This window comes from Ambystoma mexicanum, chromosome 2p (genome assembly GCF_040938575.1).
Source record: "Ambystoma mexicanum isolate Mex_15411 chromosome 2p, UKY_AmexF1_1, whole genome shotgun sequence".
In the NCBI taxonomy this organism is placed as follows: Eukaryota; Metazoa; Chordata; class Amphibia; order Caudata; family Ambystomatidae; genus Ambystoma; species Ambystoma mexicanum.
Genome location: NC_090923.1, coordinates 104,935,313 through 104,951,306, shown reverse-complemented (window position 1 = coordinate 104,951,306; position 15,994 = coordinate 104,935,313). Strand labels below are relative to the sequence as shown.

General features: G+C 45.4%; 1 protein-coding gene across 1 annotated transcript in view; it reads right to left on the bottom strand.

The window, feature by feature from the left end:
• The window catches only part of COL7A1 (collagen type VII alpha 1 chain), a 782,081-nt gene that overhangs the window by 233,330 nt on the left and 532,757 nt on the right, over positions 1–15,994 (bottom strand). Inside the window, exons 77-79 of the mRNA XM_069646196.1 lie at positions 15,272–15,391; positions 4,866–5,075; positions 806–841 (exon numbers count right to left, since the gene is read on the bottom strand). Of these exons, the coding sequence (XP_069502297.1) occupies positions 806–841; positions 4,866–5,075; positions 15,272–15,391 (366 nt within the window). The remainder of the gene's footprint in view (positions 1–805; positions 842–4,865; positions 5,076–15,271; positions 15,392–15,994) is intronic.

The window sequence follows — 15,994 nt, the reverse complement described above, 5'->3', positions numbered from 1 at the left end:
GTGCAGTGAATAGAAGCGCTGTCTTTTCTTATTGCATGTGCAGTTAAGTGGTGTCCGGTCAATTGGTCGACAACATTTGGTCGACGGGACAACTGGTCGACACCATTTGGTCGAATGCCAAATGGTCGAATTTTTTTTTTTTTTTTATATATGTGTTTTGTGGGTTTTCGTGTGGGGGAAAAAAAAAAAAGAAAAAAGGGGGGTTGGGGGGGACCCCCCCCCAAAAAAACAAAAAAGGGGTAAAAAAAAAAAAAAAAATTCGACCATTTGGCATTCGACCAAATGGTGTCGACCAGTTGTCCCGTCGACCAAATGTTTTCGACCAATTGACTGGTAACCCAGTTAAGTGCCTTTTAGGAGGAATAAGGGTGGGGACAGTGGACAGGTAGGAGCTATGTAACCCGAATAAACACAAACCACACAAAAATGTTTAAAAACAGCCCTACGTAACACAGAGTAGGCCAGGTACGCAACTCTTTTTTGGGCATATGCGGTCTAATGCACAATGTGGGCATTTTTGGGACTACTTGTCGTCGCCAGTGGGATCTCGTGACCGTATGCATGTACAATATGCAATTCATCGTAGAGGCTGATTTGGCACACATTTACGATTTAGCTGCAACGCCAACGACAAGGCTTCAACACGTGTTTGTGGTGACGCAACTCATAAATCATACATTTGTGCCAATTCCACCTGTGTCATATCTTGTATGATGCTCTGCCAAGGCATTTCAGATTTATAATATGCTAATATGCGTGCTGATTAACATTCTAAAATAAGAGATAAAAGGGAAGCACAACATACCGAGTCGCCTTTGTCTCCTTTCTCGCCTCTTTCTCCCTGCAGAACAAACACAAGAAGAGTAGTAGGACATTTAGACTAGTGAGTAGTGATCCAGGCTCTTGCCGCATTCTGGAGCTTGCAGCCGTTGCTAGCGCAGTCACTGCAACCACTGATGTGACCACATAGGATGTGCACAAAGTTACCAAACGAGAAGCAAAAATCAACAACAATAAACAAAGAAGCTCGTCAGAAACAGGTGGGCAGGCTTACAGGGGAATCAGGCAAGTTAAAGGCTGACTACTCTCTACAAAGCCACATGGGGCGCTGTTGAGAATCAGTCACATGTCATGCAATTACTGTACAGGCTGGGCTATGGGAACAGCCTCCACGAGGGTCTTACAGTGGCAACTCAAACTGCTGCAGTGAGTGCAGAACCCGGCAGCCTTTTCTTTAACATATGCACAAAATGCATCACAGCCTATAATTATTATTATTATTATTATTATTATGATTAGATGTATTGAGCACGGGCCTAGCTTCGTGAAGCAACCCAGTGCTTTAGAAGTCATAGTGGAAGTGCACGGTAACAGAAGCAGATCGCAAGGGATCAATACAAGGGATCTAACAATGTGGGGGAGGGGGCAATTTGGCAGCAATGCAACAACACGCATTCCACTTTTCCGCCCTCTCTTCTTCAAGGCGCCCAATGACAACCTGTTCTGGAATAATCTACCTCCATCAAACATCATGCCAAAGAAACTGGCAAACATCGGTGCTCCAGATAAGATTTTGAAGGGCGAGTATTTAACTTCCTATTTTTTTTAAGTTGGGAGTAAGCTGATTTTTTAGGAAGTAACAAAGTTATATCCAAAGTGTGAGTATTTAATACGTGAGTAAAAATAGTTTTAACAGAAAAAAACAGTAATTGTTGTATGAAATATTACTTTGCACCAAGTTATTCAAATATATTAAAGACCCTTTTTTTACCTGTTCGGATAAGGAAGCAATAATAGAAGTGCTTCTTCCTGTGGCACTTTGTGTGCCACTGGTTGAAACATACCCATGGAGCTGTGTATGAAAGCAGGGGGGACATGCTCCTATGTGTTTGTTTACCGTTTTTGTTGGGAGTATTTTTACTCCCGATTTTTATTTTTTGGGAGTATTTGTCTATTATTTGGGAGTAAAAGAGGCTAATAAACCCCTTATCTGTAGGGTTGGGACAATGATTACTTTCAAAGGTCTCCTGGTAATATAGCTACATAGGGCTCAACTTTCTTTTGATTCTCTTAGAAGATATGTAAAAACTACATTATAACCTTTGCCACTTTCATGCCACAAAAGAAAGAGACATTTAACTTCGTCAGAGTGATCACTTATTGGCATTTGACGCTATTTCAGACAAAGTATTTGTACTCAATTTCATGCCAAAAAGTAAACCAACCTCAACTGAGGATAGTCATGGCACTAGCATTATTATTTCCTGTGATAGTGTGAGGAACTGCCATCTGACAAGGACTCTGGCTTTTTTATTTTTATGAATTAATAAAATGATGCAGATACTTCCATCTCAGAATTGGATGTCTGCTAATCAGATCCCCTTTCCTGAGCTCCACACCAAAAGCATAGTGTACACCTGTGACATGCATAATCAGTGCCCTGATCTGCAGCACCTGCTCTCAGTGGCAAAGAGCAGGTTCAGGGGTTAAGCACACCCCCTTGACAGCTGCAGTGAAAGCCAAGTCTCTTCAGGGTAGGGGCTGCATTTAAGACATGCACCCCTATTCCGAAGACACATAACTATGAGAGTTCTTATACTTGTGGCACTTTAAATTGTAAATTTAAGTCATACCTGGGTTTAAGGTATGGTGGCTATTATGGTGGCTATTATCTCTCATAATTATCCAAGCAACATCAATTTGATGTCATACATGTGCAATCCATGTGAGCTCAGCTCAGATGTCGAAGGGTTATGTTTAGTCTGGTCAGACTGACTGTCCCTGCCATGTGTCAGGGCAGGAAACTGGATTGCTATGCCTCTCCTTTTGATCGTTTGCATGGTTGGGTAACATCCTCCTCCACTGAGCCAGTCTCCCAATAGGAGCTGGCCTGGGAAACAGGAATTAAGGGGCGCACCCATCAGAAGAGGAATAGCCTCACATCAGGGTGCTGATACCAAAAGTGTGTCTGATGCTATTGACAAAGGAATGGGTCTGAGTTAGTGGAGACAGAGGCAGCTCAGTACAGCAGGGAAAATATCCCACCATCTTTTTTTCCACATCTATCTTTCCTTTCTCCTCCACTTTAGCACAAAGCACTTTGGGCATTATGTCAGAAGGCAAAGGCCCCTTGTCTCAAAACAGGGATTGGACCCTCAAAGCAGGCTTGCTTTGGTCGTACCACCTGTGTACTCTTGCCTTCAAAAGAAGGGGTTGCCCACTCCTTCGTTGATTCACTTTGGAACAAACACCTAAGGAAGAATTAATTGGACCTCTGTTAGGAGAGTTGAGTTTCCAAATCCTTCAGCCAGGGGTGAAGACTAAGGGTCTGCTCTCTAACCATCCCCAGGGCACATTGGTGGTGACCTGCTGCTGGAGCAACACCTGCCTCTCTGCTAGCCAGTCAAATCTGTTTGTACAGTTCAGTTAAAGGTTAGCAGGGCTATGCCTGTCATTTGCAATCCATAATTGCCATTAAATTACATATCCAGCTCTTTTTGTATGGTTCGGGAATCTATTTAGCCATTAGGTTAGTAAATATGCATAACTTGTTATGTTTACCAAGGGCTCTGTTGTAATCTCTGTGATCAGAAGCTTAGTTCCTCGCAACCGTTTTAAAAAATTTAAATAATAAAGGTTTCTCAGGTCTTTGACCTTATGCAGCTTTTAAATGACTATACAGAGAAACTGAACCCGTCTCTGTACCTCCTGCACTTAGCCCATCCTCTCTCGAACACCATGATTTCTATTATGTTTGCACAGGGCACCTCTCAGGGATCGCTGCAACATTAATTCCGGCTCTTACATTGCCTCATGTCAGGTAACCGGAGCCCATCAAGTATTATTTGATTCTTTGCATTTTTGTAGGTGTGGTTTTCCTTTTGCATTATGAAATTAGGACAGTCCAGGAATGCAGAGAGGTAGCTTTAAAAGGAATATGCAGAAATACATAACTATAAAGGATATATGTATGCCTACACTAGAAAAACACCATTGTCTGTGATTTGTTTGAGGGGACCAATGGGTAATCACAGATGCATACAGATTTTGAAATGTTTTGAAAACCCTGGAAAAACACCAGCAGAATTGGAAAAACAAACACTGAAAACAGCAATCCCTTTAGCCTTCCCTCTGGCCACCTTACCACAGACGTCAATGGAGGTAAATCTCTTCACTGTGCCTGTTTTAGCTTTATAATTAGGTTCACTCTATGTTTGTAGAAGTGTGAGAGCCGAGTAGGCGCTTTAGGCCCTTCTTATCCCTGCACTCCTGCAGGGTAGAAGTCAATTTGTCACAGATAGTGACTAAAACCCATCAGTGAGAGAGTTAGTAGATGGCCACCAACTCTTGCTTTCATTCCCAGCTCCAGAAAACAAGAAGAGGAACCCAACCCTTCTCTGTTCCGGGCCCAAAGCTTTGGAGTCCACTCCACAAGGAAGAAATCATCTAGCATTTAGCAAACCCTTAGAACCCTCTCCAGAGACAACCTACAGCCTGTTCTATTGTTCTAGCTGCTGATTATATATTATTTTGCTCACCCCATACTGTTGCAATGGTAACTGTGGTGCTGCGTAAGCAGTGCTATATATTAGCTGACTCGTGGTTTCGCCGTACCACATCATTCTAGAAACAGCAACATCTGCAAAAAACGTTGAGATGTTCTTAAACAGCTCTGCCTGATAGTGTGGCATATTTCTGTAGAATGTATGTTCGTGGGAAACCTTATTAGGCAAGTGCTACTTCATCAATGCGTTCAGATGCAAGATGTTCGCTTTTTCCTGCTCATCGGTGTCAAGGTACAAACTTATTGAGAGTTGATCCATCATTATTCTATACACTAGCACTCCATCTTAAATTGCACTCACCTTGTCCCCAGGCCGTCCAGCTTCTCCGATTTCTCCAGCACGTCCTGGTAACCCCGGAATGCCCGGCTTGCCTGGTTCACCGGATTGCCCAGCAGGACCTTCTGGACCTCTCTCTCCAATGGCACGACCTATGGGTCCCTGAGGGCCAGGGGCCCCTTGGTCTCCCTTGTCCCCTCGCTCTCCTCTTTCTCCTGGAAACCCTACCATTCCCTAAAAGGAAGAACCAATGGAGTGTTATTTAACGAGCCAAAGCTGCCCCAACATCACATTGCAATATTTCACCGATTGAAGAACCATTACACACACTGGGTAGGTTGGATGCCACGGGGCACTGCCAGGTATCCTGATACTGATGTAACACTCTCAGGTGTTGACAGACATCCTGTATGAGGACTGATATACTGGTAAAAGCATCTGGCTCATGTAAGTTTCATTTGTAAGGGAGGATCCACCAAACCCTGTTTTAAGGCAGGTGTGTACTACCGCCTTATTAGGGCAAGCCAAATAGTGTAGATAGATGCTGATAGGACTCCCGCAGTGGTTCCTAAATTGTTTTTGTGAATACTTAGCCGCTATCGGAATGCAAACTGCAGTGCACCTATAACTAATTCAAAATGAATCAACTGGGCCAACACGCTTAACATATATGAAGCAATTAGTCAACAAATGAACACAACTAAATTTGGACAGTTGTCAATTAGAGTAAAATTGTTTATTTTATCAAGAATCTATAAATACACTCTGACCGGTCAAGCCACCTAGGTGTTCCCTGTTAGTTCGCTGTTAACAAATAAACAATGTTCCATCCATTTCCTGATTCAAAAATGAGTTGATTGTAACTTGATTTTAATTCAAAAGCCCCATGCTCATGTTCCTTTTTAACAAATAAGCACATCTATATTCTTTTGTGTTTGCATATTCAATTATGTCCAATTTGTTAGGGCTGTACAACCATTAACCCTATGCAGGACTGGACTGGCCTACAGGATACTCTGGGGATTTCCCGGTGGGCCTCTGTACCCGGGGTCTCTTGTGTGTGATTGCCCAGGGGTGGAATGGTCTACAGGATACTCTGGGGATTTCCCGGTTGGCCTCTGCCCCCTGGACCTCTTGTGTGTGGTAACCCTAGGGTGGACTGGCCTATAGGGAACTCTGGAGCTTTCCCGGTAGGCCTCTGCACCCGGGGTCTCTTGTGTGTGATTGCCCAGGGGTGGAATGGTCTACAGGATACTCTGGGGATTTCCCGGTGGGCCTCTGCACCCTGGGCCTCTTGTGTGTGGTAACCCAAGGGTGGACTGGCCTATAGGGAACTCTGGAGCTTTCCCGGTAGGCCTCTGCACCCGGGGACTCTTGTGTGTGATTGCCCAGGGGTGGAATGGTCTACAGGATACTCTGGGGATTTCCCGGTGGGCTTCTGCACCCTGGGCCTCTTGTGCGGGGTTACCCAGGGGTGGACTGGGTTACAGCGTACTCTGGGGATTTCCCGGTGGGCCTCTGAACCCTGGGCCTCTTGTGTCTGGTAACCCAAGGGTGGACTGGCCTATAGGGAATTCTGGAGCTTTCCCGGTAGGCCTCTGCACATGGGGTCTCTTGTGTGTGATTGCCCAGGGGTGGACTGGCCTACAGGGAACTCTGGAGATTTCCCGTTGGGCCTCTGCCCCTGGACCTCTTGTGTGTGGTAACCCTAGGGTGGACTGGCCTATAGGGAACTCTGGAGCTTTCCCGGTAGGCCTCTGCACCCGGGGTCTCTTGTGTGTGATTGCCCAGGGGTGGAATGGTCTACAGGATACTCTCGGGATTTCCCGGTGGGCCTCTGCACCCTGGGCCTCTTGTGTGTGGTAACCCAAGGGTGGACTGGCCTATAGGGAACTCTGGAGCTTTCCCGGTAGGCCTCTGCACCCGGGGTCTCTTGTGTGTGATTGCCCAGGGGTGGAATGGTCTACAGGATACTCTGGGGATTTCCCGGTGGGCTTCTGCACCCTGGACCTCTTGTGTGTGGTAACCCAAGGGTGGACTGGCCTACAGGGAACTCTGGAGATTTCCCGTTGGGCCTCTGCCCCCTGGACCTCTTATGTGTGGTTACCCAGGGGTGGACTGGGTTACAGCGTACTCTGGGGATTTCCCGGTGGGCCTCTGCACCCTGGGCCTCTTGTGTCTGGTAACCCAAGGGTGGACTGGCCTATAGGGAATTCTGGAGCTTTCCCGGTAGGCCTCTGCACCTGGGGTCTCTTGTGTGTGATTGCCCAGGGGTGGACTGGCCTACAGGGAACTCTGGAGATTTCCCGTTGGGCCTCTGCCCCCTGGACCTCTTGTGTGTGGTTACCCAGGGGTGGACTGTTCCATAGGGAACTCTGTAGATTTCCCGGGAGGCCTCAGCACTCTGGGCCTCTTGTGCGGGGTTACCCACGGGTGGACTGGGTTACAGGGTACTCTGGAGATTTCCCCGTGGGCCTCTGCACCCTGAGCCTCTTGTGGGTGGTGTCTATGGTGGGGCATACAAAGCATACCTATTATAAAGCCAAACCTCTCTTACAGGCAGGCAGAGTGACCGAAACATTAGCCTTAACTCTCAGCAAGGGGAAGGAGGCTGTCATAAAGATACAGTCAGCCCACACACGTATACATAGGAAATACATCACATGGCTGTACTGAAAAACATACACGTTTATTATGTTACACATATATAACACTGTAAGTTCTAGCAAGTAACACACACAGCATGAAAATACACAGTATATTATGAAAACAGTAAACTCAATTAGGACACTCATCACCCTTGTACCTCAACGTGGGTCCACTATCTAAGGAGAGGTACACAACATATAATGACACTACTGGAGGGGGGAGGGAACTAGACATCTGTGACATACAGTTACACAATATCTATGGGCTGGCCCAGAAACAGTACGTTGTCCTAAAAGACACAACCCACCCAAGCAATATTGTGTAGGCCCACTACTTGATGACAGGCACACAACACATACAGACAGGCACACAGCACATACATGTCTATGCAAATAGGACGAACATAATCGTCCTCAGCACTTAAGAGGAAGAGTCACAATCGGATCCCTAGGCCGACATCCACACAATACAGTATTTCTGGTCCTCTGGGGCATAGTATCTGGAAAATGCAAGTGCACACATCCAAGCCAAAGGCAGTGCCAGAAGGTGGAACACAATTCCAGTCAGGGCTACCAACACATCTAGATACACTTTAACAACAGTTACCCTTCATGGGCAAATAATTACATTGCTATTAAAGTGAACACAGTGCCACATTTCAAGAAGTGGAGAGCATGACTTTCAAAATACATAGAAAATCACTGATAAGTACTAACATTCTGGTTCTTGAACTAAAACTGCCTGAACCCCAACGGGGAACAGGAGAAATGCCCCAGGGCAGGTATCTACCCCAGCGTTACTTTAGGAACGCTCCAAGGTGAATAGAAAGTGCCACAGAAAATAAAGGCACAGTCAATACGCCACACACATGTATGGGGGAAATGCAAGAAGGTCACACTTTATCACCACACATGCTGATTTGTGTGGGAAACAACCCATGGGAGGACCAGAGGATACCCCAAAGAAGCTGTGCAGGCTCGCTTCCAAAAAGTCCCGACAGCAGAACAGAGGGATCTCACAGGGTGAGTATCACCCCCCCCAGGACCCAGAAATATGTACACACAGGGTCTAATTTTCGAAGTCCCCGGTGCATGAATGAAGGTGCAAAAGACAGGTGTAAAGGTATTACGCCGGGCTTAACGCCCCCATTCCTGCTCCGCGGTATTGTCGTTGGTTTTTAAAGGAAGAGGGTGGGGGTGAAGCAGGAGCTACCGTTTCTGCCCCTCTTTTACTCTCTGCCTTCTAAAGCAATGCGTTTTTACACCAGAATGCGATTTTCATGCTTGCGTAAAACCAATGATTTCCTATGTGATCCGATTGGTTTTTACACCACCAAAAAAGCAGGTAGATTACATAGGAAATTGTTGTAAGCGCTGCCTGACACACATACTTGGCAGACAACTCTTACTCATTTTGCACTGTGGAGTGTGAAAGAGAGGCATAAAGAGGCTTCCACCATCGCTTTACACTTCTCTTTTGCACTTCTCTGCAGTGCAAATGACGATAATTGCCCAGAGCGGACCTTTTTGCCCATCAGCGCAAATGTAAGTTGTCCCCTTTTCCCCCGGGCAATATATGCACATTATAAAAAATGAGCTCCAAGGTTTTGCTTCCAGAACGTCGTTTCCCAGACGGCTAAACAACCCGGCAAGTACAGGACTTCTTTTCAGATGCAGTTTAAAGGATCCGGTTCAAAGGGACTTGAAACCTGGGCCAACAAAGGTCCCCACGACCGAAAAGAAGGACAAATGGCCCCTCAAGTTTAAAGCCAAAGCAATGGCGACGAACACTCAAGGTTGGCAAGGGGCCATGGCAAAGAGGAGTCTGGGGGGTCAGCTTGCAAAAAGAAGAAACAATCTAGCAAACAATGGTCCCAGCATAGGGGCAGTGGTGGGAGTCCATGGAGCAAATGCGTTGGGATGTTAATATCAGAATACCCTTTGGGTGAGAGGAAATGGCTGTCTGTACACTGTGGGAAGGGAAGCAGTGGTAAAATGACCTGGAAGCAGTCCCGGCACGGATGGCCTGACCCTGCACATAAGTGGTTTCAGCAGGAGGATGAAGGAGGCCCTGGATGGACGTCCAGCAGAGCAGAAAACCCTATCCAGGGATGTGCCCAAGCCACTGCATTCACCCTTTTAGGCCAAATGTGAACCTAAAATCGCAGAAACCTCTCCAGCAGGGAATGTGACGAATGCAAGGAATATGTGCCTTCTCCTGAACGGGGAGTCACCCCCTTTGGGACTAGGGAGGTGAGCCAGCTACAAAATACACACACACTAGGGGACAGAGCAAGCAAGATCTCCCTGGGTGTGACCCCCCACCCTCCTAAGAGGACAAGGCGGTCCTAAACCAAGATGTAATGACATCCTCCTTTGAGACACTGTTTATGGGTTAAATGTGAGGAGAACCATATTATGAGGCTATGGGCCCTTTAATTGAGAAGAGCTTGGGTGCTGACCCGTCTCTGTGGACTTCTGTGCAAGAAACACATGAACGAAACCACTTAATCATCTCATTATACAGGGGAAGACAAAAGGAGACAAGAGGGTCCCTGGGTGAGAGGAGCAGGAAGTTAGAAGGAACCTGCATACAGGCAGCGCCATTGCTGCAATGCTTGGCGGATCAACCCTGGAGGCAGGACCAGGTTTGATACCCGATGATCTGAGGTCTCCTAGAGGAGGAGACTGGCGCAGGAGAAACTCGACACACTTGTGCTCTGAGACAAGATGGGGAAGCTGCATCGGAGCCGACGGACACGAGGGTGTGGCCATGAAAGTACCGGAGTCACCAGCACATTTTCCAAATGATGCTGCAATCATACGAGTACGGGCCAGCAAGGAGAAAGTAAAGGCAGTGGTGGAACTCTGAGGTACCCATGAAGGGGTTAGAACATTGGTGAACACATAAGGCTGACGGGGCCAAGCAGTCCAGTAGAAGATGAACAAGTCAGAAACCCTGAAGGGGTTAGAGATCCTGCCACACACATATGGCCGGCGAGGACATGCAGCCCACGAGAGGCTGAGCGGACCAAAAGCACTGAAGAGGAAGTAGACATTGCATCTCAAACACGGCCAGCGAGGCCATCCAACCTAGAAGAGGCTGGGAGAACCAGAACCCCTGGATGATGTGAAACCAATTTAATAAGCATACAGATAGCAAGAATCAGTAGCCCACGAGAGACTGAGCAGCAACAGAACTTTGAAGAAAATTAAAATAACGACTGCATTCAGGAGAGTATTCTGAAGTTCTTTGGAGTTCAACACTAGCAAAGTGCCATGAGAACTCAGAGGTTGTTTGATTTTCCTTTGGAGCTGTGTCCATAATTGATTGAGGGAGACAGGAGACCTTTATTCTTTTAAATACCTAAGAAACAGACTTTTTTATTTTGAGACATCATCAGAGACTGAGATTGTAACCTGAGAAGAGCAAAAGAACTGCAACTGGTAAAGGTGGAGGTCATGCACAAGTCACTTATGTATAGGCACGTTATAAATGCCATATCATATCATATCATATCATATCATATCAAGAGGGGGTGAGAACACGTACGCAGGTGGTGTATGTTTTCTTATTGTTAGTGGTAGGGCATGCCATAGGATAGAGTAGGTTCGGATAGGGGATGAGTGTTATTTTGCAGACTTCCTGACAAGTACCATCTATTATTTTCTTAGCCTAAGGAACCACTGCCACTAGCAATAGGGCTAGGGTAGGTATTTGATTTCTTTAATAAAGTAAAGTCAAAACCCTAAAATGTTTTTGTGGCCCGCTCCAATGTCTGACTTACCACAGTAAGTAAATCTGCTTCTTCTGAAAATCGAGCCACAAGACTGAGCTTAAGCACAGGGCTTCCCCATAACTACCACCACTCACGGGGGCTGACCAAAGCAAGCTGCCCAATCACAACAGGGGGCCACAGAGAAAGGGGTCTGTTTTGCAAACCAATCTGGTTGGCGCTTAGGACTGTCACTCAACCCATAGCAGCCTCAAACAGGTGTATACTGGTGTAAACTAATACAAACCAAAATGGAGGCTACCATGTGGGCTCAGAAAGAGCCCTGTGTGCTAAACATCAATTTTAGGACGACTGTGTGGTTCCCTAGAACAAAGGCAGCTCCTAAAACAAAACGGCAGAGAACAGGACTCAAAGTAAATTGGTGCCCCATTGGCTACCAAAAAGGGACATCGGGCTACCAATGAAGTAAAATCGCTTGCACCGTTGGTGAAGCGAAATTCAATTACAGCCTCTGCCAACCTACTCCCAAAAACCTTTGTAGTGCGATAGACCTATAAAGGGTCGCAATGACAGGGGGACTTCAGTAGAAGTCCCTCTGACCACCAAAATTAGATCTGCAATCCAAAAATAAAAATAGGGAAAAAGCAGAAGGTTTAGCGGCCTAAAAGTGGAACTAGTATCCGTGTAAATGGAAATTATGCCCTAAAACCTTGAATTCAGGAAGTTGGAGTATACTTTCAATAGAGGTCATAGGTTCCTCTAAGTGTTGGGAAGGGAGCAGTATTGTTCGGATACAGGGTAACACAGGATTACTATGAATAAAGGAATGGTCACAGTGTAACGTCATGAAAATACTCATGACTTTACAAAAGGTAATTAAGTGTGGCAGGTCATACCTCTGGACTTGCGTTGGCTCAATTGGGGAGCTGTCATTTTCAGGAATTAATGAGAGGAAATACTGACTTCTGATTGGCAGAGTGGGATACTGGTCTATGTGCTGTGTTCTCCTTCCCCCAATGTTAAGTATAGGGCCCAATGTTAAAGACCGGCCCAATATTAACAACAGGACCTGCCATCAGAAACACTGAAGCCCTTTTCGGAAGGAATCTGACTACAAGCTCCCATGCTCCGGTAATGCTGTTATGGTTCTGGTGAGGACCAAGAGAATCTCTGCTTATTTAGAGATATAGAGAGTTGCTGGAGCTGTCGGAGCAGCCGTCTGATGCACTGCTGGTACCGGCCCGGTGCCAGACTATGCAGGCAAAGTCCAACAGAAGCAGTTCAGGCTAGAGGTGGGTCTACCAGAGTCCTTTTCCTGTTTTGTTGTTGATGTAACTTTATTTTCAAGTTGTTATCATAGGATTCTGGCTTGGTAGGTTACCAGTGTCTCAGTGTCCAATGCTTCTGCCTCTATTTCGGGTCTAGACAGTGACTGTGGAGCAGGTGATCCTTGACGTTACCGTTGGGTGGTAGAAATATAGCAGGCAGCGACACCGGGCAGAGCTCCTCTATCAGGTCGGGTGTTGGAAGAGTGCACCGATCAGCAGAGCTTCTTCCCAAGTCCACCTAAGACTGACATCCTCTTCTAGGATTTATGAGTCATCCTCAGCGTGGAAAAGATAAGGATGTAGACCTCAAATGAAATAGTAAATTTGAAGGCTGTGTGAGAGCTCAGCTCCTAATCACTGGGTTGCATCACTCTAACTTTTGGGACCTACCTAATCATTCGGGCTGCCTCAGTCAACTTTTATTGGCTACTTCCTAGGCATTCTCTCCAGGTCTAAACAGGTCATGCCTTGTTCTGGCAAGTGAAGACCCTCTCCGGGGCAAGCAGTGATCATGACCATATACAGATCCATCAGTATTCCACTAATTCACCCATTGGAAGTTTCAACTGTTGGGTTCAGTACTGGAGTTACACAAGGATTCCCAGTAGGGCCTCCATCCAGGGCAGAGTAGACGGCATACCACTACAATGTGTAAAAGGCTGTGCCATACCAGTGGATCCTGCATAGCCAGCGTGGGAGGAAACAGTCACAGGGAAACCAGTGCCTCTGTGGCACCCTGAGTGGCTTACGCTCTCCCAGGGGAACATTTACATTGTGTGTCCTTGATGAGGCTGATTAACAATGAGCAAAGCAGTAAAAAGCATTACCCATCAAATAACTTAAAATACAAAAATGGAGACTTTGAAATAATAATGGTACTTATTAACAATAATGTCCTGTGTCCCCATGCTAACCTAGTCACATACCATTGAATCTATAGAGACAAAGGTGGGGCAAGTGCCTATGGGTGGTTGGCCGACAAAAGGTTGCTGAATCATGGCAAGCAAGGGCATGATGCAGAGATAGCGTGTGTGCGATACAACTGGGTGCTGAAGGTGGGTAAGTGGAAGGTATGAGGACAATGACATGCATCATATATGCCACATGTGTGCCATTTAAGAAACATGTGGGTCACACAGTTAACTTAGCTGTCAAATGCTTGTAAGACTCATTGGACATGTGGACCCTATGGATCATGCTTGTTACGGCTGTGTCACTCACACACCACATGAATAGCGCACATCTGTGCCTACGTGGGCATGATGTGTATATTGCCCAGAGGGGTCCCGCTATTAAATTGTGCAGAAATTCACATAACTCAATAGTGGCAGTACCAGCTGCTTCTGAATTATGCAGAGTGTTTTTTTGCATAATTTAACAGTGGGAATTCTGGGATCTGTGGTGACATCCGCGAACCCCTTTTAATGATCAACATATTCCAGAGTGAATTTGCATATACCATGGCAATAGAACCACTTCCACTGTGAAAATGTGGCCAAAACATCATGGTTGGCACTCATTTAGCACAATGGTCTGGTGGCAGGAAACTTCAGATGTATGCCAAACAGAGTTTATTACAAACCTTTACATTGGATCTTTGAAGTGGTGCAAGGATTTATGACTGCTTATGAAGGCATTCCGACATTCTCGAATCTCAACCAATCAAATGCTAAGTTTGGATCTCAATTTTGGCCTGTATGTCTGGATCAGCAATATTAGTGGGCTCTACATCATGCAGGGAATTAGAACACAGGACAGCATTTCACGTTCTAATGAAAAGCAAACAGATGGGACTAAGCTATAGCCTCGTGCCAGACTTGGTGAAGCTTATTGAAGCGCTTTTCTCATTTCCACTGTGTGAGGATGAATGAGGAAAACGTGTGTGGTTTATTAACACTCCACTCCCTTCTTTCCTCCTTCCTCCCCTGCAGAAACTAAAGCAACACGTTCCCCCATTTACTGCTGTAGTACAGTAACATTTATGGCCAGTGGAACAGATTTGCTTGGCAGTAATTTGCAAAAGCAATGTTTTGAGCGCATATCTTTTTAGAGACAATTTAAGAATGGAATGTTGAGGTCCTTGAAACCATAAAATACCTGCCCAAAACTAGCATTGGGAAAAGATGTGTGGTTAAACATACCCACACAGTGCCAATTACAGCTAAATACAAATTGTGCACAGAAGAAAATTGTTTATGGAATATGGCCTTTATACAAACCCCACTTTTTCAAAAAGGCTTACATTTTATACTCTCAAAATCACGGGGTCAATACTGATGACTCGCTTAGTGTGTGTGTGTATGTATGTTACTGAGAACTCCCTTCAGAAAGACAACGGAACTTAATAATTACCAGTACAAACACATTCAATCTCTGCAGATGAATCTGAGCCACATTACAATACTCGCACTCATACACACATGCCCGGTGCTCGCCTGCACAAATCTACAAATTCATACAAGTGCAGAATTTAATATGCATGCAATTTAATGCAGTTTAAGGTGGTATTCAAAGTAATACCACCATGGCAACATGTCCTGCTTCGTAGAATAAGCCTAGTAATACGCTTTTCTCACTATAGTTCACGTGATTCTACAGAGAAATATTTTACTTTAATTTACATCAGCTTTGTTTTGGTTCAGAAATCTAAAAAACATTATTCCCCCCGCCCCCTCATTTTATCACAATACTTTTAGCAGTTGAAACCATTAACGTACATCTTTTCCAGGAGATCCCTTTGCTCCGGGCTCGCCGGCTTCTCCTTTTAGCGTTTTCTTTATGGAGGATATCCCTGAAGTTTCATCATAAAAGCCAATCATGTCTTTCAAGATGGCGGTCTGCAAAAGAAGAAGACTATGCTAAAACAAAGGTATGGGAGCAGGGAGAACAAGAGTTTGAGTTATTAAAATATGGCAACGATATAGAGAATATGTGTCATAGAAACAAATTGCTCATTGTGAGTATCACAGAGTTTTCTATTTTCAAATAGTGAGTAAAAATGGGACACACCCATTAGTCCATCTTTCATGGGGATAGTCCTATTCCAGGGAGGAAAGAACAGCTTGCCTGAATTCGATTGGCTATGCCTCGGTCCTGTTCCATCAAGCAAATCAACTAACATCCTAAAGGACCACTGTGTCTCAGGCTGTCACACACTTGGATATGTAAATCGATGATGTAACACTGCGTGCCAACACAATAAAATGAAATTTTAAAAAGTTAAAAGTGAAAGTAGAGTCTGAGGATGATTGATGTAACATGTGCAGTGAAAATGTTCAGGTTGAAAAATACACACATTGCTCAAAGCTTTGTAAGGGAAATCTGCCAGCATATAACTGGTGGTGAAATATTCAAAATGTTCATGAATAGTTTGATGTCTAAAGCGCCACCTAAAGTGTGTGCCAGAGTATCTCTACAAGCATCAAAGATCTCCCCAATAC